Source organism: Papio anubis, chromosome 14 (assembly GCF_008728515.1).
Source record: "Papio anubis isolate 15944 chromosome 14, Panubis1.0, whole genome shotgun sequence".
Taxonomy (NCBI): domain Eukaryota; kingdom Metazoa; phylum Chordata; class Mammalia; order Primates; family Cercopithecidae; genus Papio; species Papio anubis.
Window position 1 is genome coordinate 26,723,268 of NC_044989.1, and position 25,838 is coordinate 26,749,105.

Consider the following 25,838-nt stretch of genomic DNA (forward strand, 5'->3'; position numbering starts at 1 on the left):
GCAGCGTGGGCTAGCAGAGTGTATGACAGTGATGCTGGCCGGGCGCGGTGGCTCAAGCCTGTAATCCCAGCACTTTGGGAGGCCAAGGCGGGTGGATCACGAGGTCAGGAGATCGAGACCATCCTGGCTAACATGGTGAAACCCCGTCTCTACTAAAAATACAAAAAACTAGCCGGGCGTGGTGGCGGGCGCCTGTAGTCCCAGCTACTCGGAGGCTGAGGCAGGAGAATGGCGTGAACCTGAGAGGCGGAGCTTGCAGTGAGCCGAGATCGCGCCACTGCACTCCAGCCTGGGTGACACAGCGCAAGACTCTGTCTCAAAAAAAAAAAAAAAAAAAAAAAAAAAAAAAAAAAAAAAAAAAAACAGCTCACCTCACTTGGAAGGCCAGGAGATACCCAGTCTGTCCCAGACAGCTCCATGGAAGTTACTACACATTTTTTTTTTTTTTTTTTTTTGAGACGGAATCTCTCTCTGTCGCTTAGGCTGGAGTGCAGTGGCGTGATCTTGGCTCACTGCAACTTCCGCCTCCCAGGTTCAAGCGATTCTCCTGCCTCAGCCTCCCAAGTAACTAGGGCTCCAGACACGTGCCGTCACGCCCGGCTAATTTTTTGTATTTTTGGTAGAGACGGGTTTCACTGTGTTAGCCAAGATGGTCTCAATCTCCTGACCTCGTGATCTGCCCGCCTTGGCCTCCCAAAGTGCTGGGATTACAGGTGTGAGCCACTGCGCCCAGCCTACTATACATATTTTAAGTTACAATGCCTCCCACCAAAGAGAAAGATTTAGGTTCCAGGTAGGAAATATTTTTCTTCTTTTTAAATTTATTTTTTATTGTTTTGAGACGGAGTCTCACTCAGTTGCCCAGGCTGGAGTGCAGTGGCGCCATCTCAGCTCACTGCAACCTCCACCTCCCAGGTTCAAGCAATTCTACTGCCTCAGTCTCCCGAGTAGCTGGGATTACAGATGCAGACTTCATCCTATTAGTAGAGACCAGGGTTTCTCCCTGTTGGCTAGGCTGGTCTCAAACTCCTGGCCTCAAGTGATCCTCCCGCCTAGGCCTCCCACAGTGCTGGGATTACAGACGTGAGTCACCGCACCCGGCCTTATTTTATTATTATTATTTTGGAGACAGGTTCTCACTCGGTTACCCAGGCTGCAGTGCAATGGCTTGATCACAGCTCACTGCAGTCTCAACCTCCCTGCGCTCAGGTGATCCTCCCACCTCAACCTCCTGAGTAGCTGGAACTACAGGCATATGCCACTATGCCCAGCTAATTTTTGTATTTTTTTTGTAGAAATGCAGTTTCACCATGTTGCCCTGGGTGGCCTTGAACTCTTGAGCTCAAGCCATCTTCCCACCTCTGCCACCCAAAGTGCTGGGATTACAGGCCTGTACCACCACGCCCGGAAGTTACATTTTTAATTTTCTGTCAGACTGTTCATTATTGGTGTAAAGAAGCACAATTGGGTTTTTTGCATGTTGATCTTGTTCTCTGCAACTTTGCTGAATTTTCTCTAACAGTTTTTTTTTTCTACTAGTTTTTTTTTTTTTTTTTTGGTAGATTCTTTGATATTTTCTATATATAAGATAATATAATCTGCAAGTAGGGATAGTTTTATTTCTTCTTTTCCAGTTTGGATGCCTTTTATTTCTTTTTCTTGCTTAGTTGTTCTGGCCAGAAATTCCAGTACAATGTTGAGTAGCAATGGTAAAAGGCATCTTTGTCTTGTTCCTGACCTTAGTGGTTGTTCCTGACCTTCACTGTTGAGTTTTATGTTAGCTGTGGGTTTTTCTTAAATGTTCTTTATCATGCTGAGGATGCTGAGGAAGTTCCTTTCTATGTCTAGTTTTCTGAGTTTCTACTTTTCATGAAAGGGTGATCAATTCTGTCAAGTACCTTTCCTGCATCAATTGAGATAACGTGTTTTTTTCCTTCATTTTATTAATGTGGTATATTACATTGATTTATTTTTCTTTGTTTCTTTTTTTGAGATGGGGTCTTGCTCTGTCTCCCAGGCTGGAGTGCAGTGGCCGGCTCACTGCAGCCCCTGCCTTCTGGGTTCAAGCAATTCTTCTGCCTCAGCCTCCCGAGTAGCTGGGATTACAGGCGTGCACCACCACACCCAGCTACTTTTTGTATTTTTAGTAGAGATGGGGCTTCACTGTGTTGGCCAGGCTGGTCTCGAACTCCTGGCCTCAGGTGATCCATCCACCTCAGCCTCCCAAAGTTCTGGGATTACAGGCATGAGCCACCAGGCCCGGCCTACATTGATTTATTTTTCTTATGTTGAACACCCTTACATTCCTTCAATAAATCTAACTTGGTCATAGTATTCTCCTTTTAATATGCTGTTGGATTCAGTTAGCTCGTATTTTGTTGAGGATTTTTGCATCGATATTCATAAGGGATGTTGATCTGTAGTTTTCTTGTGGTCTTTTTGTCTGGCTGTGCCATCAGAATGATGCTGGTCTCATATAATCAATTAGAAACTGTTCCCTTCTTTTCTATTTTGTCGAACGGTTTGAAAGGATTGATGTTACCTTCATTTTGGTGTTACCTTCATTTAGTGATCTGAGAAAAAGAAAGGACTGGTGTTAATTATTTAAATGTTTGCTAGCATTCACCCTGAAGCCTTCTGATCCTGGACTTCTGTCTGTTGAGAGGTTTTTTTGTTGTTGTTGTTTATTTGTTTTTTGAGATGGAGTCTTGCTCTGTCTCCCGAGGTGGAGTGCAGTGGCACGATCTTGGCTCACTGCAACCTCCGCCTCCCGGGTTCAAGCGATTCTCCTGCCTCAGCCTCCCAAGTAACTGAGATTACAGGCATGCGCCACCACGTCCGGCAATTTTTTTTTTAATTTTTAGTAGAAAAGGGGTTTCCATGTTGGCCAGGCTGGTCTCGAACTTCTGAACTCAGGGGATTCACCCGCTTCAGCTTCCCAAAATGCTGGGATTACAGGCGTGAGCCACCGCGTGCGGCCTTTTCTTTGAGACAGAGTCTCTCTCTGTCTCCCTGGCTGGAGTGCAGTGGCATAATCTAGGCTCACTGCAATCTCCGCCTCCCACGTTCAAGGGATTCTCCCACCTCAGCCTCCTGAGTAGCTGGGATTACAGGCGCGCGCCACCCTGCTTGGCTAATTATTTTTGTATTTTAGTAGAGATGAGGTTTCACCATGTTGGCCAGGCTGGTCTCCAACTCTTGAACTCAGGCGATCCGCCCGCCTGGGCCTTCCAAAGTGCTGGGATTACAGGTGAGAGCCACCGCGCCTGGCCATGAATGCCATTTTTTGATAATGAATAATAAAAGTTATGCAGATCTTCTATATTCTTCTATCTAAATGTTGACACACCTTTATATCTAGAAACTTCGGAAATAAAGCTCAGCCCGAGAGAACCCATCAAATGTTGGAGCTGCAAGGGGCTAGAAAGCATCACCAGACCTGGATTCGCGGGCGATGTTGGCTCAAGGTAGCACAGGACGTTGGCTCAGAGCTGGAAATTGAGGCCAGGTCTCCCGGCAGACCCACCCCACAGGAAGACCAAGCAGGGCTTCACAGAGGAGTTGAGGTTTAGGTTTATATCTGTTGTTAAAAACCCGGTGAGCAAAAGACTGTGGAAAAAACACACGGAAAAGACAGGCGAAGGTGTGAGCTGGCTAGTGACAGAGATGGGGGAACCCGTGGGGTCACTCCTTGACCCTACGCAGGACACTTAGACATCCACAGTGCCGGGGGAGAGGCCCCAGACGGGGCAGAAGACCCTTCCCCGGCCCTGGGGAACCCAAGATTTCCGAGAGTAAACGGACCTGTGCAAAAACCCACAAGGGAGACCAGTGGCCTGTGCCGGGCACTGCAAGGCCGCCCCGACCCCGACCTCACATGGGTCTCGGAGGCTTCAGGGACCCACCGGGCCGCGCGCCCCCCACCATCCCAGGTCTACCGCAGGGGAATCCTCCAGGCTTGCGAGCGCTTCCTAGGGCAGGAAAGCTTGTGCTGCAGCCCCGCCGCCCTCTCCTGGCGCGTAGCCCCCTCCCCGAGCCTTCGGGCCACGCAGCCAGGCCCGCGATCCCAGGGCGGCCCACGGGGGTCGGCGCCGCCGGATCCCGCGCCGCGCCGAAGCCTGCAGCGCCCCGCGGTCGCCGTCTCTTGCACTGGTCAGGATGAATAGAGCCTGACAAAACCTGAGTTAACTGGCCGAGCGAATGTCCTTCGCGTCCGGAGAACACGCCCGGAGAAGCCGAGGGAAATGTGGAGCAGGAGCAGCCAAAGTGGCCCATCGGCTCTCGAGCAGGGTTTGCGCGTCGCGGTCGCAAAGCTCCGTGAGTGCAGGCACCGCGGCACAAGCGCTGCCCCGGAGCTCCAGGAGGCGGCGGCGGGCTCCGCGTTCGCGATCCTGGAGAAACGACCGCGGGGCGTTGGGAGCATTTTGTTAAAAAGCCGGGAAGCTCAGGGCCGGTGTGGCCTTCGTTCTGGGCTGAGAACCCGAACTTTGGGCAGCTTCCTTTCCTTGCCTTTGGGAGTCAGGCTTCTTCAGCTCTGTGAGGCCCCGGCAGGTTCCTTTAGCGGAAGTCAGTGGTCATGGCTGGATGAGATTGTGGTAAGTATTAGAGGGCTGTCAGCAACGCGTTACCACAGCGGAGCCTTCGATAGCTCAGTTGGTAGAGCGGAGGACTGTAGTGGATGGAACTGTGGTAATCCTTAGGTCGCTGGTTCGATTCCGGCTCGAAGGACTTCGTGTACCATTTTTAGCCTCAATTTAACTAAATTGTCTCATAAAGGGAAAGGCTTAGAGGCCTCCTGTGACTTAGCATGAGTACTGCTCTTAGACGAAAGGACTCACAGTAGTATGTAGTATACGGTAACGCTCTTTGTGCGTTCAGTGTAAATGTGGTAACGTGTTTTAGAATAAGGTTTTCTGCTTAAGCACACAATTATATGCCTGACTTTTAGAATCTTGCATATGAATGATACTATGCTAAATAAATGTCCTGAACTGCGGTTGATCCGCTGGTCAGTGAACTGTGCAGTGAACCTGTAAGGCAAAGGGAAAGAAATCAGGAGCAGGCGGGGGATTAGCTCAAATGGTAGAGCGCTCGCTTAGCATGCGAGAGGTAGCGGGATCGATGCCCGCATCCTCCACTCCGTATTTTGCGTCCCTCTCACTAGAGAGCACAAAATGGAGGGATCCCCAGCGCAGTGGGCAAGGTGTTTCATTTTAGAGATACAAGACTGTTAAGCGATAAGGAGCTTCACACGATGTTTTTATTTCTCAGTTGAGTCCCAGTTTCTGCCACTTTATCTTTCCCGCCTCCTGGCAGGCAGGCCGTTAACCGTCTTCCGGGAAGACGCCGCTAGAATCCTCCGGCCGCGCCCGGCCACCAGTCCCCAAACGACACTCGCTCAGGTACCCACTAACGTGCGAGGAACCCTGCGAGCTGACCAATGGTAGTGAGCTTTACTGGGCGGGTCGCCAGCTGCAGCCGCGGCCAATAGGCGAGAGACTTCTTGTTTCCTGGCAGAGCGGGGTCCCGGCACCGCGGCGCTCGGGTGTTTTTGGGGGCCCGGGTGGAGGGCCCGGGTGCCGGGGCCCGAGGTGCGGCCTCGCTAGCGGGAGAGGGAGCGGGATCACCGGCCCGGAGAGAGGTGAGGGGCTCTGCGCGGACTACGGGCCTCGCCAGCCCCGGCCCCGCCAGCCCCGGCCCCGCCCCCTTCTCTCAGCCCCTTCAGCCCAAGCCCTTCGAAGGCCACCCCGCCCCCGCCCCCCTCCCCCGCCCTGGCTTCCGCGGTGCCAACCCCGCGCAGCTCCGTGGCCTCACCTCTGACTCCTAGGCCCTCCCTGCCCAACCCCCTGCCGCGGGAGCCCGTCTCGACCCCTCCCATGCCTCCCAGTCCCACCCTGCCCAGGACAAGCCCGCTCGGTGTGAACGGTTCCCCGCGAGTCGAGGGTGGAGAAGCCAGCCTCCTGCCCCCGAGTGGTACTCTAGCAGCCCACCTCTTTTAGGGGTGCTCAGAACACCCATTACTCATCCACAACTACTAGGGTAGCTTTCGCAGGGTGCAGTGCTTACGGGGCGGAAGGGTTTGGAAACATCCCCATGCCCTGGCTGGAATGGAGCTCCTGTCGCTAGGTGAGCCCAGTAGCCTTTGGCTTGGCAGAGGCCACGCTGTTATAATTTTCCTCCATACTAGGCATAAGGTAGTAACAAAAAAGGAAGAACCAGCCCTTACAGGGCTCAGGGGAGCAACACGAGAATGTCCGCTCAGTACTTGAGGACAGAGGCTGGAGAGAGGACTACCCATTTACACTGAGAACCTCCGTTCCTCTCTCTGCTCTGTGCTGGAGAGTGCAGAGCCAGAGATCCAGAACGGCCCATCTCTAAAGGTGGCCATGTATGGTGGTGAGTGTATCTTGGCTAGGTTTGGGAAATCCGACCTCTCTGATCATATTCTCTAATCTTTGGGCTGCAAAGCAGCTGAGAGTTTAGTATTTTTCAACATAGTTAAGCCACTGTGTTTTATTTGGGAACAGCCAAGCTAAAGTAAAATGTGGTCCCTTTAGGTCATTTACAACCCTTAGTGTTGAAGAACAGAGTGCTGCTCTCTCTTGGCCTTTGCTGGAAGACCACTTCTGTGTTTTCTAAGACGGAGAGAGCCTTTTGTTTCATAGGGCACTCCCTAAGAATAGCTCTTATTTATCCAGAGATACCCAGAAAACTCTTCCCTTTCCTCTTTAACCTAACCCTGTTTTTCCCCAGCTCTCAGGGCCAGAGCAGGGCAAGAGGATGCTTTCCCAGCCCCACCATGGAGCTGCGCTGTGGGGGATTGCTGTTCAGTTCTCGCTTTGATTCAGGGAATCTAGCCCACGTGGAGAAGGTGGAATCTTTGTCCAGTGATGGGGAAGGGGTAGGAGGTGGGGCGTCAGCCCTGACCAGTGGCATTGCCTCTTCCCCTGACTATGAATTCAATGTGTGGACCCGACCAGACTGTGCTGAAACGGAATTTGAGAATGGGAACAGGTATATGGAACGAAATGGAGGGTGGAAGAAGGCTCCAAACCCATGCTTCAGTTAGCCCTGTGCCTTACCTGTTCATAGCAGCATGCTACCTGTCCTCTTTTGACCCGTCCTCCCTCCTTTCTGCTTGCCAAATAGCCCTGTCCCAGTTTGGCTGGCTCCAGCTCTCCCACAGATCCTATCTCCAACCTCACATACCTCTCTCTTACTCTGGTCCTCAGGTCATGGTTCTACTTCAGCGTCCGGGGAGGAACACCAGGAAAACTCATCAAGATCAACATTATGAACATGAACAAGCAGAGCAAGCTGTATTCCCAGGGCATGGCCCCCTTTGTGCGCACACTGCCCACCCGGCCACGCTGGGAACGCATTCGAGACCGGCCCACCTTTGAGGTAAGTTCTCCATGAGGAGGAAAGAAAGACTTGGGTGCTAAAAGTAGACAGGAAAGTAAAGCGTTTTTGTCCTTGATACAAGTATGAGGCAGGTGGGACAACAGGTTTAAGTATCAGCTTTTTCTCCAGTGTTAGCTGGAGTCCAAGATGAGCCCCCGCCTCAGGAAGCCTAGAAGGAGCCCCTTTTCATATAGAAAGTGTCAGAGGGAGGGAAGTTGGTAAAGGTGATAAGGGTGTGAGGTCAGGTCCTGGTGGTCCCAGTAGGAGCTCAGTTCTGACAATGGCATGTTGCCCCTCCCTCTTCCTCCTCTGCTCCTCAGATGACAGAGACACAGTTTGTGTTATCCTTTGTTCACCGTTTCCTGGAGGGCCGTGGGGCCACCACCTTCTTCGCCTTCTGCTACCCCTTCTCCTACAGTGACTGCCAGGATTTGCTAAACCAGCTAGACCAGCGCTTTCCGGAGAACCACCCTACCCATAGCAGGTGCCAGCCCCATTCTTACTCCTGCCACACAGTCCTGGATCAGACAGCACCTCCACTACATCTGGAATTTTGCCCTTAGAGCTCTGAACCAAACTTTCATCAGTCTTTTTTTGTATAGAATGTACAGACAGGACTTCGGGTACCTTTGAAAACTATGTTTCTGTATGACCCTGATCTCAGCATATCAACACCTGCCCTCCACTCTTTTACCTGCCCAGTTCAGACCTCTTACTAGCCCAGCTCCCATCAGTTATCCAGAGTTTAGCCAGCACTATGTGACTCAGTACACCTTTTTTATCTGCCCCCACGGAGAACAACTCCAACTACATAAAGTATTCTAGGAAGGCACAAACGGGGGAAAAACAAGTTCACCCTGTCCTGTACTCTTCATTCTGGCAATGTAAGCCCACTCAAATCCTTAGCCTCATTTAACATTGTGAGGGACTATAAGGCCCCAAAGGTTAGGTGAAGGACCAGATTTTGCAAATCCTGGGCTGGTGACAAGGCCTACCTCTTACTAGGACTTTAGGGACTTCTCCTGGCTTAATTATTTTTTCCATGTAGCCCCCTGGATACCATCTATTACCATCGGGAGCTCCTTTGCTATTCTCTGGATGGACTTCGTGTAGATCTGCTGACGATCACTTCCTGCCATGGCCTTCGAGAAGATCGAGAGCCCCGTCTAGAGCAGCTATTTCCTGATACCAGCACCCCTCGACCATTCCGTTTCGCAGGCAAGAGAGTGAGTGGAAATAGCATAAAGGTAGTTCTTTGGCCTTTGTCTAGCATCAGGTACTGTTGATAGCTAAAGACTATGTTATCTCTAGGCATCTTGGACATGGCCTCTGCCGGCAACTTGTGGCAAGGGTGATGGCCCCTGCTCCACTTGCAGACTCAGCCAACTGGAAATCCAGCAGCTATTCCTGCCTCATCCATGACAACCCCCATATACTGTCAAAGTAGAACTATAGTGTAACTGACTTAATGTCTGCTCTCCTCTCTACCTCAGATATTCTTCTTAAGCAGTAGAGTACACCCAGGGGAGACTCCATCTAGCTTTGTCTTCAATGGCTTTCTGGACTTCATCCTCCGACCTGATGATCCCCGGGCCCAAACCCTACGTCGCCTCTTCGTCTTTAAGCTGATTCCCATGTTGAACCCTGATGGTGTGGTTCGGGGACACTACCGGTAAGTGGCTTCCCCAGCCTGTCTGGACTGTTCCCATTCCCCCTCATGCCCTGCATCTCAGTGAAATTCTGTCAGCCTTCTGGCTTCTCCTGTGTTCCCAGTCCTCTTGCATCCTAATAAAGGCAAGCCCATCTCATCTTCCTGAGAAAGCATGAGATCATATCTAGTGGCACTCCCAGAAAGGAACCAAACCAGGATGACTGCAGGCCTATCTGGGTGGAGGCAGCTACCCTGAGGAAGCTCCTTAGGGTTCTATGGGGTAAGGGTGACAGCAGATCAAAGAGAGGCCCTGTCTTCAATTCTTTCTTTCCTAACGCAGCTTCAGTCTCACATTTGATAAATCAGTCTCCTGTGGTCTCCTTCTCATCTACACTAGTGTCTCCTTCACTGGCCCAGTCCTCTAGAACTTGCTTCAGTCCTTGTTTTCCTACAGCACAGACTCACGTGGAGTGAATCTGAACCGTCAGTACCTGAAGCCTGATGCTGTCCTGCACCCAGCCATCTATGGGGCCAAAGCTGTGCTTCTCTACCACCATGTGCACTCTCGTCTGAACTCCCAGAGTTCCTCTGAGCACCAGCCCAGTCCCTGTCTCCCTCCTGATGCTCCTGTTTCTGACCTGGAGAAAGCCAACAATCTCCAAAATGAAGCTCAGTGTGGGCACTCAGCTGACATGGATAACGCTGAAGCCTGGAAACAAACAGAGCCAGCAGAACAGAAGCTCAACAGTGTGTGGATTGTGCCACAACAGTCTGCAGCGCTTGAAGAGCCAGCCCCTGACACCATCCCCCCCAAAGAGAGTGGCGTTGCTTACTATGTGGACTTGCATGGACATGCTTCCAAAAGGGGCTGCTTCATGTACGGAAACAGCTTTAGTGATGAGAGCACCCAGGTGGGAGTCCTAAGAATGTCACGTGAGTGTGCGAAATGTTGCAGGTTAGGAGATGGGGTTGGGCCATGAACAGAGGGAAGATAGCCTTAGGTAGCCTTCTGGCAGGAAGGCCTGTGTAGACTACCTCTGAAAAAGCTGTGAAAGGCCAAGAAGAGATGGCACAGAGGGCTTATGTCTCAATTGTTACATCATGACCTTTTTTTAAGGGTCAAGCTAACTGCATTATAGTCTTCGCTAGAGTCTGGGAATCCAGAGAAGGAAAATTTTGCATGGTTGGAGGGAAGAAGCTAAAAGCTTTAAAAAAAAAGAATTGCGGCCGGGCGCGGTGGCTCAAGCCTGTAATCCCAGCACTTTGGGAGGCCGAGGCGGGTGGATCACGAGGTCAGGAGATCGAGACCATCCTGGCTAACATGGTGAAACCCCGTCTCTACTAAAAATACAAAAAACTAGCCGGGCGTGGTGGCGGGCGCCTGTAGTCCCAGCTACTCGGAGGCTGAGGCGGGAGAATGGCGTGAGCCCGGGAGGTGGAGCTTGCAGTGAGCCGAGATCGCGCCACTGCACTCCAGCCTGGGCGACAGAGCGAGACTCCGTCTCAAAAAAAAAAAAAAGAATTGCTTCCCAACACCTAGAAGTAATGTCAAACTGAGAATTCAAGCAGCACTGATTACTGTTAATGGTTGTGATGGTATCTGCTGTGTATTAAGTCACACGGTCGCATACTTGCCATCTCTTCCTTGCCCCTTGTCCCTTCTGTCTCTCCTTCTGAGTTGACTTTTCTTCCCCAAACAGGTGGAAAACATGCTGTATCCAAAGCTCATCTCCTTGAACTCAGCCCACTTCGACTTCCAGGGCTGCAATTTCTCAGAGAAGAATATGTATGCTCGAGACCGTAGAGATGGCCAGTCTAAAGAGGGAAGCGGCCGTGTTGCAATCTACAAAGCCTCAGGGATAATCCACAGGTTGGGTGGAAGCTGAGATATAGTTGATGAAATAGCTTCCCTAAAGAAAACAGCTTAGCCGGGTGTGGTGGCGCATGCCTGTAATCCCAGCTACTCAGGAGGCTGAGGCAGGAGAATTGCTTGAACCTGGGAGGCAGAGGTTGTGGCGAGCCGAGATCACGCCATTGCACTCCAGCCTGGGCAACAAGAGCGAAACTCCATCTCAAAAAAAAAAAGAAAACAACACCCGGTTCAGGGTGTTTGAGAGGGAGGGGACCACCTGAGTCTTCTTAAAAGAGAACCTCACAATTAGCATTATTGTCTTTAGTCTAGGACTCTATTTTTGGGGGACTCCCTGGGTATATGATACAGTACCAGGGTCAGCTGCTAGTTGCTATGGATTATTAGCACTTTCATTTGTGTTCACTTTTTTCCAAGTGATTGCCTCCTTAGATCACATAACTGTTCTCTGTGGTTCTGTCCTGGTATCTGTTCAGGCGGGACACTGATAAAGGTCTTTATGTCTTAGCTACACACTTGAATGCAACTACAACACTGGACGCTCAGTAAACAGCATCCCTGCTGCCTGCCATGACAATGGGCGTGCCAGCCCCCCTCCCCCGCCGGCTTTCCCCTCCAGATACACTGTGGAACTATTTGAGCAGGTATGAATACATGGTGTTAAGTGGGAAAAGGGAGAAACCTTATAGCCTGGAAAGGCCTTCACTCCTAATGCCTGACTCTAAGGTCCTCTGAAGAGATATTCATCACTATGGCCCTCTCACCACTACGGTTATTTTCCTCAGTTAACAGGAGCATAACTGTGACTATAATAGTATTGAAAGGATGAACAGGCACTATATCTGACCCCATATCACAGAGAATCCCCTAGCACCTCTGAGTCAGATTCTTTGCCTCTGGGCTTGTCTTTCTCATTCTATTGGGTTTATTAGTTCCTGGGCTCAAAAGCACCCTGACTGCAGTGGTCTTGATGACTCCCATTATCCTAATAGAACTGGTCGGTTGCGGTGGCTCATGGCTGTAATCTCAGCACTTTGGGAGGCTGAGGCAGGCAGATCACCTGAGGTCAGGGGTTCGAGACCAGCCTAGCCAATATGGTGAAACCCCATCTCTATTAAAAATACAAAAATTAACTGGGCATGGTGGCACATGCCTATAGTCCCAGCTGCTCGGGAGGCTGAGGCAGGAGAATCACTTGAACCCGGGAGGCAGAGATTGCAGTGAGCTGAGATTGCATGCCACTGTACTACAGCCTGGGCGACAGAGCAAGAATCCGTCTCAAAAAAAAAAAAAAAATAGAGCAGAAAGAGCTGCAGGTTACAGAAGGGATTCAAACCCCTTTCCTGCTAGGAGAATTCCTTCATGGTGCCAGCCAGAAAGAAAGGATACACCCTGCCCCTCATAATGGAAGAGGGCCCCCAAATTGGTGGTAGTTTAGGGAACAGCTCCAAATCCATTTGTAATAAACAGCCTGGGCACAAAGGTTAGGGCATCCAATGAGCAAATTATAGGTCTGGCCCCTCCTTCCCTTCCACTGTGCTGTGTACCCACCCCAAGGTAGCAGCCTGGATGGGAGGACCAGCATGCTGAGCCAAACTGGACTACCCCACAGGTGGGAAGAGCTATGGCCATCGCAGCTCTGGACATGGCGGAATGTAATCCATGGCCCCGAATTGTACTGTCAGAGCACAGCAGCCTTACTAATCTTCGGGCCTGGATGCTGAAACATGTACGCAACAGCCGAGGCCTAAGCAGCACTCTGAATGTGGGTGTCAGCAAGAAGAGGGGCCCTCGAACTCCACCCAAAAGTCACAAGTAAGGCCAGCAAAATAGGAGGGAGAAAGGGTGGGACAGTGGGACAGGGCTCTAGAGCTAGGAGTTCCAAGGGATTTATATTCCTTTTCCATCCTCCTTAAAGTGCCAAATGGCAAATATTTTCAGGGTAAATTAAAATTAGTAAGATTAGTTTATTTTTTGAGAATGGGATCCTCTTCCCTTTTACTCTGAGCTACATACATCTAAGAGATCTGAGTATCAGGCTAGGGATTCACTGCTGCAGAGCCCTGCACAAAATCAAATATAATTGCAGTGGGGCAGGCCTCAGCTTCCAACGGTTGTGAATGACTGACTGCCAAGGGTCAGTGCCAAGGCAGTAGGGGGAAAATTCATTGGGAGATAAAGCTGCTCAGGGATGGCTGTTATGACATTTTGAGATTAGCTGGTATTCCCCAGATAGATACTTCATCCACGGACATGAATTCCCCACTTTTCCCTTGGAATGGGTCCCTGTACCTTTTTACCCGAGAGGTGAAGCTTTACTGAGCAGCAGATCCTAGGGAAAGCCTTAGGACACAACCTTCCTGGCCCAGGTTTAACTGGCATCTGCTTCTTTGCAGTGGGTTGCCTGTTTCCTGCTCCGAAAACACCTTGAGCCGGGCACGAAGTTTTAGCACTGGCACAAGTGCTGGTGGTAGCAGCAGCAGCCAACAAAATTCTCCACAGATGAAGAATTCCCCCAGCTTTCCTTTTCATGGCAGTCGGCCTGCAGGGCTGCCAGGCCTGGGCTCTAGTACCCAAAAGGTCACCCACCGGGTGCTGGGCCCCGTCAGAGGTAAGCCAGTCTGGGAGCCCCTGCAACATGTGTTTGGTTGTCTGGGACACTGCTGGGGGAAGTAAGAGCTTGAAGATATACTCTTGGCCCAGGACCAAGGGGTGAATCAATAAAATTAGTTTGTAGCAGAACCTGTGGCCTCTCCTACGACCTTGGTGTTCCCTGCGGCATGATTCCAGAGTGGTACTGTGTGTGGCCAGAGGGGGAAGTCTGGGTATCTGGGCTTCAGTGCATGCTAGGAGCCAGGGAAGTTTCCAAGGATGAAACACTAACTGAAGCAGTGCCAAACAGGACATGGAGCCTCCACGTCAAGGATAATGTCAGTCTGTCTTCATGGGGGCAGTTAAGGGAATGTCCTGAGAATCCAAATTGCAGCACTACAGAATGATGGGGAATCTTATCTGTGGTCTTTACGGGCTAAAATTGTTCCTGGCTTCAGAGCTCACTAAGAAAGTGGTATCAGGCCGGGCACAGTAGCGGCTCACGCTTGTAATCCTAGCACTATGGGAGGCTGAGGCAGTCAGATCACTTGAGGCCAGGAGTTCAAGAACAGCCTGGCCAACATGGTGAAACCCCGTCTCTATTAAAAATACAAAAATTAGCCAGGCATGGTGGTGCACACCTGTAATCCCAGTTACTCAGGTAACTGAGGCAGAAGAATTGCTTGAACCCAGGAGGCGGAGGTTGCAGTGAGCCAAGATCGTACCACTGCACTCCAGCCTGGGCAACAGAGCAAGACTCTGCCTCAAATAAAGAAAGTGATATCAGAAGGATTCTAACTCTTCCAAACAAAAATGGAACAACTGCAGACAATTTCTTTTCTAGGTATAAAATGCAGCAGTCTACCTCTTTCCAGCAGTGAGCACAGTTGCTTAACTGTCCATTAGTACCCCCCTGGGTTTTGCCTAATGAAACCCTGCCTGATAAGATTCTGGGTCAAAATTATATACCAGAAACAGATGGGCCTTTAGGGAAAAAGAGGAAATTAACGGGAGTAACCTGGATTGCAAAGGGGAAGAGATTGTTGTAGTGCCACTTCTGGAAATATGCTAAACCACAAATCAATATTGTACTGGCCTCTGCACTACAGAAATCTTGCCCAGAGTATGGAGGCTTGTCAGCTGGGGCTAAGTCTTGCAGCATATTCATCCTTGTTAGCTTTTCCCAGCTTGCACCCTAGCTATTGGTACAGACCAGACATGTGCTGTGTCAGTGGCTGTGTAAATCTGACTGCTAGTGAGAGAAGCCATGGAGGAGAGGGCGATGGTCCTTACCAGCTGTGACCATTGAAATATTCTATCCCTGACAGGCAACTTGATTATCTGCTTGTATTCCAAGCCCCATTGTTTGAGAGTCTATCTTCATCAGGAAAGGGCACTTGTGCACTGTGTTTGAAAAATAAAGTAATAATAATGCCTTATATTTACACAGCATTTAACAGTGAACAAGATAATACCACATATATAAATTTCACTTAATCCTCACAAGGACCCTATGGGATAGATGGTGTTTCCATTTTTCCAACAAGGAAGCTGAGGCTATTTAAGAATGGTTTCTCCAAGATTGCACAGCTATTCCAACTTATATCTTCTCATGCTCCAGTATGCCTAGTTTCCCATGGTAAATCTACATAAAGTTCTTCTTCTATTTCTTTTCCTTTCTTTTTTTGAGACGGAGTTTCGCCCTTTCACCAAGGTTGGAGTGAAGTGGTGCAATCTCAGCTCACTGCAACCTTCCACCCACTGGGTTCAAGCGATTCTCCTGCCTCAGCCTCCCGAGTAGCTGGGATTACAGGCGCCCGCCACCACACCCAGCTAATTTTTGTATTTTTATTAGAGATGGGGTTTCGCCACGTTGGCCAGGCTGGTCCTGAACTCTTTACCTCAAGTGATCCACCAACCTCAGCCTTCCAAAGTGCTAGGATTACAGGCATAAGCCACTGCACCCAACCTCTTTCTTTTTTGGTCAGCCTCTTCTAGCTCTTAACTCATAGTTCCTGGGAATACCTTCATCAGCATCCTAAGTTCTTCTTTCCTCACTACAAAGGGAAATAGTAAAGAGCCTTTTCTAGGTTGTCACTGGAATATTCTAGGCCCCTCTTTTTTTTTTTTTTTTTTTTTTTTGAGGCGGAGTCTCGCTGTGTCGCCCAGGCTGGAGTGCCATGGCGCGATCTCGGCTCACTGCAAGCTCCGCCTCCTGGGTTCACGCCATTCTCCCGCCTCAGCCTCCGAGTAGCTGGGACTACAGGCGCCCGCCACCTCGCCCGGCTAGTTTTTTGTATTTTTAGTAGAGACGGGGTTTCACCGTGTTAGCCAGGATGGTCTCGATCTCCTGACCTCATGATCCGCCCGTCTCGGCCTCCCAAAGTGCTGGGATTACAGGCTTGAGCCACCGCGCCCGGCCAGGCCCCTCTTTTTATTTGAGACAGTTTTGCTCTGTTACCCAGGCTGGAGTGCAGTGGTGCAATCTCGGCTCACTGCAACCTCTGCCTCCTGGGTTCAAGCGATTCTCCTGCCTCAGCCTCCCAAGTAGCTGGGATTACAGGTACCCACCACCATGCCCAACTAATTTTTTGTATTTTTAGTAGAGACGGGGATTGTTTGCCAGGCTGGTCTCGAACGCCTGACCTGAGGTGATCCACCGCCTCAGCCTCCCAAAGTGCTGGGACTACAGGCATGAACCACTGTGCCCGTCTAGGCTTTTTTTTTTTTTTTTTTTATGGAGTCTCGCTCTGTTGCCCAGGCTGGAGTGCAGTGGCCGGATCTCAGCTCACTGCAAGCTCCGCCTCCCGGGTTCACGCCATTCTCCGGCCTCAGCCTCCCAAGTAGCTGGGACTACAGGCGCCCACCACCTCGCCTGGCTAGTTTCTTGTATTTTTTAGTAGAGACGGGGTTTCACCGTGTTAGCCAGGATGGTCTCGATCTCCTGACCTCGTGATCCACCCGTCTCGGCCTCCCAAAGTGCTGGGATTACAGGCTTGAGCCACTGCGCCCGGCCCGGCTTTTTTTTTTTTTGAGATGGAGTTTCGCTCTTGTTACCCAGGCTGGAGTGCAATGGCGTGATCTCGGCTCACCACAACCTCCGCCTCCCAGGTTCAAGTGATTCTCCTGCCTCAGCCTCCTGAGTAGCTGGGATTACAGGGATGCGCCTTGACGCCTGGCTAATTTTTTTTGTATTTTTAGTAGAGACAGGTTTCTCCATGTTGGTCAGGCTGGTCTCAAACTCCTGACCTCAGGCGATCCACCCGCCTCGGCCTCCCAAAGTGCTGGGATTACAGGCGTGAGCCACTGCGCCTGGCTAGGTACTTTTTAATCACTATTTTATTGACATCCTCCCTGCCCCGCTTCCAATGCACAACACTGCATTGAGCTCCTTGAGGTGAAGGACATGTATTCTATTTCTCTGTTACTTCCCCCTACCAATAGAAAATATGCACAGTCAGTACCAAGTAATTCCTGGTTGATTGACTTGAAACTTAATAGGGGAAACAGGACAGTAAATACAACATGAGAGCGCACACACACTGTAAACATCCTGGGGGTTTGGGGAACTACTGTGGTAGATAAACACAAGAGTAATTAACCAAATAATGTTCAGTTAAGAAATAATTTGAAAAATAGGTAGCCAATAGTTTGACAGAAACATTCCCAAAGTGAGAAATGACAGCCAGGAGCAGGAACAGAGCTAGTGGGTGGAGAGGACAAAAAACATGTATATCTAGGTGGGTATGCAAAAGGCCAAGCCCATCACCAAGGAGATTAGGTGAAGAGAGAATTAGCTGAAATGTCTTGAGAACAAGGATTATGAGCTTAACTGAGACAATGGCAACAATTGTGTGTGTCTACGAATGGGAATAAACCTAAGACTGTGTAAGACACTGTCTATGAACTGTACATATTGGACAGGAAACGGGAGGTGAGATGACCAGAGCCAGTACCAGTGTCTGGAAAGGAGAGATAAGTATTAGAAAGAGAAGTGGCAGGATTCAGTAGAAGACAGAGGAATTAAGAGGGCTTTAAGGCTACTTTTTCCACTGCAAACAAAAGCTTCAGGAAGTGTCTCCTAACACGTGTACTTATGCCCTTGGCACCTAGTCCTATGCCTGGCACTTAGCGATCAGCAAGTATTTGTTGAATGAATAAAAAGCAAGAAGTTGGGAACCAAATGAATGCTTGTCTCACCTTTCTACCCCTCAGAGGACATAAATCAGGTCTGTGATTGTCCCAGGGATTCACTGAGATCTGGAGTGCTACATGGAAGGACAGTTGCAAAGATGTTCAGGGAGGATGACACACAGGGTCTTGGCACAAGTCAAATAACTGCTGCTGTAAATGGCGAGACCTTAGAACACCCATTCTGACTAATTCAAGGGGAGGTCAGTCTCTCCTCAGACCTCTCAGACCTTTGCCCAGTACTATTCTACCACCCCCAAAATGGAACATCTGGCTGGTTACCATAAGATACCATTTCATAACCCCTGGAAGCAGAGCTGATCACGTCACTCTTGCACTCTTGCTTTTTCTTTCTCGCTTGCTTTTACCCTTTCCTGGGGTAGGGTGAAGGTTTGTCCCTTAATACGGTTTCAACATGCCTCTGCGTGTAGATGTTTCTCAAATTATCTAAACTATTTCCTCTATCAAGTTCATGATTTCTGCCTACTGTGCACTGTCAACTGGACATCATCCTGACATCCATTTTAATCACAGAATTACTTGGATTTGGGCCCTAGACTATCTCTGTCATTGGTGGTAGCTAATGTTTTAGGTTATTTGACTATGGCCACAAATCTCGATTTCTGTTATCCTATTGGCAACCTGTGCCAACTCTCACTAGCCCCCTAACATCTGGTTGTTTCTGATTCTTTTTTTGAGACAGTCTCACTCAGTCACCCAGGCTGGAGTGCAGTGGCGTGATCACAGCTCACTCCAACCTTTGTGTCCCTGGCTCAAGTGATCCTCCAGCCTCAGCCTCCCTAGTAGCTGGGCCTACAGGTGCACACCACCACACCTATTTTTTTTTTTTTTTTTTAAAGTAGGGACGGGGCTTCACCAAGTTGCCCAGGCCGGTCTCAAGCTCCCAGACTCAAGTGATCCAGCCGCCTCAGCCTCCCAAGGCGCGTGAGCCACTGTGCCTGGCGTTTTTGACTCTTGACCACCGTCTTAACCTATAATTGGTACCCAGCATATCTCCTCATAGTAGCTTCCATCCTGAGATCTCTCCCTTTCTTCTTTATTCATACAAGTAGGTTTTTTTTCCATTCAGATTTTTTTTTTTTACCATTTTGTTTTGGAACCTTTTTTTTTTGAGACACAGTCTCACTCTGTCTCCCAGGCTGGAGTGCAGTAGCCCATCTCAGCTCACTGCAATCTCTGCCTCCCAAGTTCAGGTGATTCTCCTGCCTCAGCCTCTGGAGTAGCTAGGATTACAGGTGCCCACCACCACGGCCGGCTAATTTTTTGTATTTTTAGTAGAAACGGGGTTTCTCCACATTGGTGAGGCAGGTCTTGAACTCCCAACATCAGGTGATCTGCCTGCCTCGGCCTCCCAAAGTGCTGGGATTACAGGTGTGAGCCACCATGCCTGACCTGGCTTGGACCTTTCAAAAGTATTCTTGTCACTGCCTGCTAATTCCCAGTGTGGCTGGGAAGATGAAGTTACTGTCACTTCTTAAGTTACAGGATTTTCATATCCAACACGTTTATTAACGGTCAGTTGGCATGCTGGCACCTCTGGTGAATTCAGTTCCATGAAAAGTTAATAGCCCATCGGTTTGAGAGCATTTGGCACCTGCTGTTCCTCTGTGATGAGGAAGGACATGCCAAAGCTGCAAGCCTCCCCACCCCATCCATTTACCATCTGCCCCCCCTGGGCCCCACCCTTCAGAACTTGTAGTAGTTTAAGTCTCTAGACATGAGTGGAGCAGAGACAGCTGCCCCAAAGGATATAACTGTATGCTTTAGACTCCCAGAGATGATTGATCCAGCTCATGGTGTATAGTGGGTGTCTGCTGTTCAAGTAAACAAAACATTGATAAAGGTCTCTGGTTTTTCAGGCAGTATTTTACAGGGACTGTGATATATAGTGTTAGAGGCAACAAAGTCCCTACTCCCAAGAAACTCAAGTTCCAGTTAGAAAAAATACTAGCTTATGTTTATTGAGTCCTCTGTGCCTGTAAGTACTTTACACATACTAACTTAATTAAACAGAAACCATAAACTACTAGCCACACAAACAAAGAATGAAGATAATGAGGAGAGAACAATTAATGCTGCCTGTAACGGTCAAGTAAGCTTCAGAGAGGTAACATTTGAGATGGTACATGAAAGACGGTCACGATTTCATTAGAAAAGGTAACAGTTCCAGAGGAACCACACCCAACTAATAGCCATAGGGTCTATAGCAGAGGGTATGAAGAATCAAATCAGCATCCTACTAAGGATGTGTACACTGGAACTATAGTGGGCAAGGCTTTGAATGTGTAGTATTCAAAAGTTTAGACTTCATCCTTTAGAAGATCTTCAAGCCCAGTGCAATGGCTCACACCTGTAATCCCAGCACTTTGGGAACTGAGGGAGGAAGATCACTTGAGCCCAAGAGTTCCAGACCAGCCTGGGCAACATGGTGAGACTCCATCTCCACAAAAAATTTAAAGATTAGCTGGGCTTGGTGGCATGCGCCTGTTGTCCCAGCTACTTGGGATGCAGGAGGTCAAGTCTGCAGTGAGCAATGTTCATGCTACTGCACTACAGCCTAGGTGACAGAGTGAGACCCTGTCTCCAAAAGAAAAGAGAAGTCAGGTGAATGCAGAGATAGAATTGTAGGATTTGATTATACAAATGCAAATCTAAGGAGGAGTAGGAAGATGAAACAAGTTTCTAGCAGTTAGGTTTTGCATGAAGACAGGGAGAATGAAAGAAAGGGAGAGAATGAGTTTTGTTTTGTCAAGGGGACTTTCTTGGGAAGAAATTTCCAGTGGACAATTAGAGCTGGATTTCAGGAGAAAAGGGCTAGAGACTGACTTGGGAGTTTAAGAGTAAGTAGAGCAAGAGAGGCTCAAGGACAGAATCATGGGGGAAGACTTGACATTTAAGGGGCAGGAAGAACAGCTGGAAGAGAAGCAATTAGTGGTAAGAGGGGAACCAAGGAAATCTGTGTTAGCCAAGCTCACTAACTTCTTTGCCAAAAGAATGAACTGGGCCAGGTGCGGTGGCTCATACCTGTAATCCCAATACTTTGGGAGGCCAAGGTGGGTTGATCTCTTGAGCCTAGGAGTTGAAGACCAGCCTGGGCAACATGGCAAAACCCCGTCTCTACTAAAAATACAAAAATTAGGCTGGGTGTGCTGGCTCACACCTGTAATCCCAGAACTGTGGGAGGCCAAGGTGGGCGGATCACAAGGTCAGGGGTTCGAGACCAGCCTGACCAACATGGTGAAACCCCGTCTCTACTAAAAATACAAAAATTAGCCAGGCATGGTGGCACGCGCCTGTAATCCCAGCTACTCAGGAGGCTGAGGCAGGAGAATCACTTGAACCCGGGAGGTGGAGGTTGCAGTGAGCCAAGATCGCACCACTACACTCCAGCCTGGGCGACACAGCAAGACTCCATCTCAAAAACAAAACTTTAAACAAAAATTAGCTGAGCATGGTAGTGTGCACCTATAGTGCCAGCTACTCAGGAGGCTAGGTAGGAGGATCACCTGAGCCTGGGAGGTTGAGGCTGCAGCGAGCCATGATCGTGCCATTGTGCACTTCTTCAGCCTGGGTGACAGAGTGGAAACCTTTTATCAAACAACAACAACAAACTGGCAGGATGAAGGCTTGTGGAGAATGGATAACTGTAATAAACAGTAGATCTTTCTACCCATCTTATATTAATAGTTTCTTCAGGAGAGGGATGCGGGTCTGATGACAAGCTTGAAAAACAGCATATTTTGACCAGGGAAGCCAGCAAGTCAGTGAAGGCTGCCTCATAATGCCCCACTTATTTGCCCTTTTATCTGCTTGTATCTCTTCCACTCAGAGCCCCGAAGCCAGGACAGGAGACAGCGGCAGCAGCCACTGACCCATCGCCCTGCAGGCAGCCTTGCTCCATCCCCAGCTCCTACTAGTTCTGGCCCAGCCTCCTCACACAAGCTGGGCTCCTGTCTACTGCCCGATTCACTCAACATACCAGGTCTGTACCCGCTGCCACTGAAATCTGGGTTTGCCAGCCTCCTCCGTGGCCAGCCTAGGTTCTTTAAGCCTAGTTGGGAGACCAGGGGCATCAGTTATCCTCTTGGTATCCTAAACCTCTAACACTGGTGCCTTTGTATAGGAAGCTGGAATTGATTAGTCTTTGTGTAATAAAACAATAGTTAACATTTATTGAACATTTACTATGTGCCAGGCACTGCTCTACACATTTAATCTCATTTAATCCTCATTTTTACAGTTGAGGAACCTGAGGACTTTTTGTCTACCTGCAAAGTGCTACTTACGCAAATTCCCTGACTCCAGGAGCTGGGCAACATTAGACAAAACAGGAGAATGAAAAAAGCATGACAGGTCTTTCTCCTGTCAACACTGCTAAATGTTGTGTGCAGCCGTATCATTCACACAAAACTTAAGCCATCTCTTCTCCTTTAAATTACAGACCCAGCTATATAAAGAAATGGATGGGAATGATTTTAAGATTGTAGTCCTACATGTTCTACCTCACTCAAAGACCCCTACTCCCAACCTGTCTACTCTCCTCAATGGGTAGCACTGAACCCACCAGTCCTGGGTAGAGCTGACTTGATCCTCAAATGCTAAACATATGATTGGGGTAGGCCCTGCGGCCTATAAATTGACACAGGATTTAAGCTTGGGTACATGCCGATTCTAGCCTGGAGTTGCTGCTCCACCCCTTGGACCAGACTAGAGCCTCAACCAGGGGTGAGTTTGCTGCCCAGGCAACATCTGGAGACATTTTTGGTTGTTACACTGAGGAGGGAGATGAGGAAACAGCATATATTGTTTAGAGACTAAGAATGCTACTAAACATCCTACAATGCACAAGACTACTCCCCACGATAAAGAATTATTCCACCCAAAATGTCAACTTGCCAAGGTTGAGAAACCCTGATCCTTTGGAAGTTACCTCCTCTTCTCTGTGACCCCTACCCTGATCAGTTTCCTCTGTTCCCTAGGGAGCGGCTGCTCACTCTTGTCCTCCGGGGACAAACCAGAGGCTGTCATGGTAATCGGGAAAGGTCTGCTAGGGACTGGAGCTCGGATGCCCTGCATCAAGACTCGATTGCAGGTAATATTTTTGGGTCTTCAGCACAACCACTCTGGCAGAACCCAGCAAGGCACTGTTCCTCTGGGTAGTGGGAGGGAAAATGCTCAGCACTGCTTTACTGCCTCTACGCTTGGCCACATCAGAGAGCTTCTCTGGTGCCTGAGTGCCTGTCTGTCCAGTCCCCCTCCTGCCCTCCACCATCCCCATCAGCCAGGCCATTTGCTTGCTTTCAACCTGTCCCTGCCAGATATACCCCAACTTCAGCCTGCTAGCTTTGGCTTTCCCTGCCCCTGCCCTTAGCTTCTCCTCTCTTTCTGCCCAGACCTGCCCGAGGAGAGTTTCCGCCAGGAGGGGTCCCGGATTCCCCAGGTAACACATTTGGTTGCTGCTGCTAGGAACAGCCCTGCCACCAACTCCGATTCAGTCCAGATCCCCATGCTAGGTAAAGTTGAGTACAGGCAGAAGCTGACTGGATGGGTGAAGTGTACACTGCTCTGGCAGGGGCTGAGGCATAGAGGGCTCTGAAAGAGGTCTACCAACCCTCACTATCTTTCTACACAGTGTTTCTCTACTCACCCAGACCTTAGTCATGGTATAGCCATGGCGGTTAAATGCTGGATCTGTTTGCCACCCCTAGTTATAGACTTGGAGTGCACAGTCATGGACTGAATCCAGGACTTCTCTGGCTATTATCGTGCCTCACCTTCTCAGCTAGAATTCAATGTCCCAGTACCTCTACTGATCCCTATACTACAATACTCTAATGCATGGAAACTCTAGAAGCAAACTAAAAGCAAAAAAACTCATGGAAGAATCTAGCCTCTTAGCACAAACCCTGTCCACACAGGCTAGGCCCAGGTTGGGCCGGGGCTCACCGCCGACTCGCAGAGGGATGAAAGGCTCTTCAGGCCCCACATCCCCTACCCCCCGGACCAGGGAGAGCAGTGAGCTGGAGCCGGGACCCTGCTCTGCTAAACCAGGGTGAGCACTTGGGTCCAGTCCCTCACCCCACCCCTCACTTCTGTCCCTTCATTCCCATTTCTGTCATTCAGAATAATTTTCTGCCTTCCCTACTCCTTTTGAGCACAAAGACTAAATGTACTTTCATTAAGAATCTAGTCCCTGATTTTTTTTTCCCCCACCATGGCCACAGTCTTCAATCCAAAGGAAAAGAAAACAACTTTTAGTTAGGGCCTAAGGCCTAGGAGCTGGCTGGTTCCAGCAAGAGACCACTGTGCAGTAACCAACTTGCCCATCCTTACCCATCTTCATCTTGCTTCACTTCTTTCACTTCCCAGCCCCTGGTTAGCAGAACAGAAGAGGAGCAGAGTTTTCATAGCCCTGATTCCTCTCTCTTCTCTGTTGCAGGCTGCCTCAGGCCAGGCCCCCACGGCCCCGCTCTGCCCCTGCCTTTTCTCCTATATCCTGTAGTCTGTCTGACTCCCCATCCTGGAATTGTTACAGCGGGGGTCCCTTGGGCCAACCTGAGGTTTGTTTTGTCCCTAAATCTCCCCCACTCACTATTTCTCCCCGGGTCTGATAATGCCTTTATGTTGAAGCCCAAGATATAGCCCCAAGATGGGGTAACAGGTGGGAAATATGCTAGTTCCCCTCCAGGCCGCTGATTCCATGTGATAGCCGTTAAGTCCTTGGAATGCCAGCCACGCTGTCCAAAGCATTAAAGAGCAGCACCTTGAGACAGAACAAAACAGGGACCTGCCACCCCTTCCTTCCCTCCACAGCACAAGATTTTGGGACCACAAAAAAAATCTATATTTTTATATTGGGGGGGAGGGAGTAGAAAAGCAAGCCCCTATACTGGGCCCTATTCAGTGGCAGCTTCTTGTTCCATAGGATTAAGGAAGACTTTGAGGAAATAAAAGTTGTTTGGAAAAATCCAGGTGTAGTTGCTTTGTATGTTGTGATGGGTAGAAGGGATGAAGTGAAGTGTGAAGGCCCCTCATACCCTCCATCTTGCCTCAGACTATGTCCTGGAACCCTAGAAAAGAGGGGGAAAGACCTGAGGTAAGGAAAATGCTGCAGCTTTCCTCCGGGGATTCCTTCAGGAAGTAACGTCTATCCATATTCCCTTTATACTTGTGACCCACACTTCAGGCTGGCTCCAAAGCCCCCCCTTCCTTCTCTATAGCTTGGGTCAGCAGCCAACCCCTGGCCTCAGAACATGGAAACAGAATTCTACATCTGTCACCCCCTCACCAAAAACATTCTGCCCAAATAAGGTCTAAACAACCTGGGGAAAGTGGGAGCTATTTAAGAGCCCAAATCCTTATACTTGGATGGTACCCTCGGTACCTTCGTTCCTACCGGTGTCAGTGCCTCCTTACAACTATACTCCCAACTTGGGCATCTACCTATTGAGGACAAGACGGGGACTGTGAGGGTTAGGAAACCCACTCCCATTCTAGCAGTGAACAGTTTACAGGAAGGGGACAGCGCGCTCTCTACTCTGTGCAGATAAAGGGGACCAGTTCTGGACTGTATCACGGCCCGACACTTTCTGATTGGAAGTTTCGAACCCTGCTACCCCTGGCGCGGCCTCGCCACTCAGCTCTGGGGGCTGGGCGCTACAGCCCCGGGCCGTTACCTGGGGCGGAGAAAGCGCCACTTTCATTCCTGCTTCTTGGGATTGTTGACGGCCACGTAGTGATAGAGAACAACAAGCAAGAAGAGCGACACGCCCAGCATGTTGGCGAAGATGGCGAGCTGCACGTCGGTGATCATCCTGCGGAGGAGAGAGGGGCTGAGCCGCGCGGGCTGGCGCACTCCTCGCCCTCGCAAGGACCCGTCCTTGCCCCACGGGCCGGCCACGGCCACGGCGGGACTAGCCCGCGGGACGGCGCCTGCGTGCCTCTCACCTGACCAGTCCGGCTCGGCTCCGACGCCGCCAGCGAACAAGCCCGAGGTAGGAGACCTGGACCGGAACTTCGTAGCGCCAACTCAGGCCCGAACCAGCCGCTTCCGGCGGGGGGCGCGGTCGGGACGGCCTCTCTAGCCCCACCGTCTCGTCGGCTCCGCGC

General features: G+C 49.9%; 2 protein-coding genes and 2 non-coding genes across 10 annotated transcripts; 3 read left to right on the forward strand and 1 right to left on the reverse strand.

Moving 5' to 3' along the window:
- Positions 1–4,638: 4,638 nt before the first annotated feature.
- Positions 4,639–4,728, forward strand: TRNAY-GUA. Its single transcript is given in 2 exon segments — positions 4,639–4,675; positions 4,693–4,728. It is a non-coding gene; the product is annotated as a tRNA-Tyr (tRNA).
- A 336-nt stretch (positions 4,729–5,064) lies between these two features.
- On the forward strand, positions 5,065–5,137 carry TRNAA-AGC. The gene has a single exon. It is a non-coding gene; the product is annotated as a tRNA-Ala (tRNA).
- A 134-nt stretch (positions 5,138–5,271) lies between these two features.
- Positions 5,272–24,698, forward strand: AGBL5 (ATP/GTP binding protein like 5). Of its 7 annotated transcripts, none has more exons than XR_002516582.1 (16): positions 5,272–5,402; positions 6,754–7,014; positions 7,233–7,404; positions 7,725–7,888; positions 8,453–8,630; positions 8,898–9,076; positions 9,510–9,966; positions 10,756–10,925; positions 11,434–11,569; positions 12,538–12,740; positions 13,322–13,536; positions 21,559–21,711; positions 22,709–22,821; positions 23,123–23,169; positions 23,648–23,781; positions 24,169–24,698. XR_002516582.1 is itself a non-coding variant. In XM_021924683.2 (15 exons), exons 2-15 carry the CDS (start codon positions 6,800–6,802, stop codon positions 24,338–24,340), a joined length of 2,661 nt encoding a protein of 886 aa, XP_021780375.1. In that variant the 5' UTR covers positions 5,277–5,402; positions 6,754–6,799; the 3' UTR covers positions 24,341–24,696. The 7 variants fall into 7 exon arrangements, 5 of the variants coding, with proteins under 5 accessions (XP_021780375.1, XP_021780374.1, XP_021780376.1 ...); XR_002516581.2 differs by lacking the exon at positions 5,272–5,402 and adding an exon at positions 5,512–5,641 and having other exon boundaries at positions 24,169–24,690; XM_021924683.2 differs by lacking the exon at positions 23,123–23,169 and having other exon boundaries at positions 5,277–5,402; positions 24,169–24,696.
- On the reverse strand, positions 24,550–25,838 carry OST4 (oligosaccharyltransferase complex subunit 4, non-catalytic). The gene is made up of 3 exons (XM_003908390.3): positions 25,677–25,838; positions 25,406–25,543; positions 24,550–24,799 (listed from the first exon to the last, which is right to left on the reverse strand). The coding sequence occupies exon 2, from the start codon at positions 25,540–25,542 to the stop codon at positions 25,429–25,431; it is 114 nt and encodes a 37-aa protein (XP_003908439.1). The 5' UTR covers position 25,543; positions 25,677–25,838; the 3' UTR covers positions 24,550–24,799; positions 25,406–25,428.

Coding starts and splice junctions, on each gene's coding strand:
- AGBL5 (XM_021924683.2), top strand. CDS start 6,800: ATGGAGCTGCGCTGTGGGGGATTGCTGTTCAGTTCTCGCTTTGATTCA. Junction 11,570..12,537: donor CTGTGGAACTATTTGAGCAG/GTATGAATACAT, acceptor ACTACCCCACAG/GTGGGAAGAGCTATGGCCAT. Junction 12,741..13,321: donor ACTCCACCCAAAAGTCACAA/GTAAGGCCAGCA, acceptor GCTTCTTTGCAG/TGGGTTGCCTGTTTCCTGCT.
- OST4 (XM_003908390.3), bottom strand. CDS start 25,542: ATGATCACCGACGTGCAGCTCGCCATCTTCGCCAACATGCTGGGCGTG.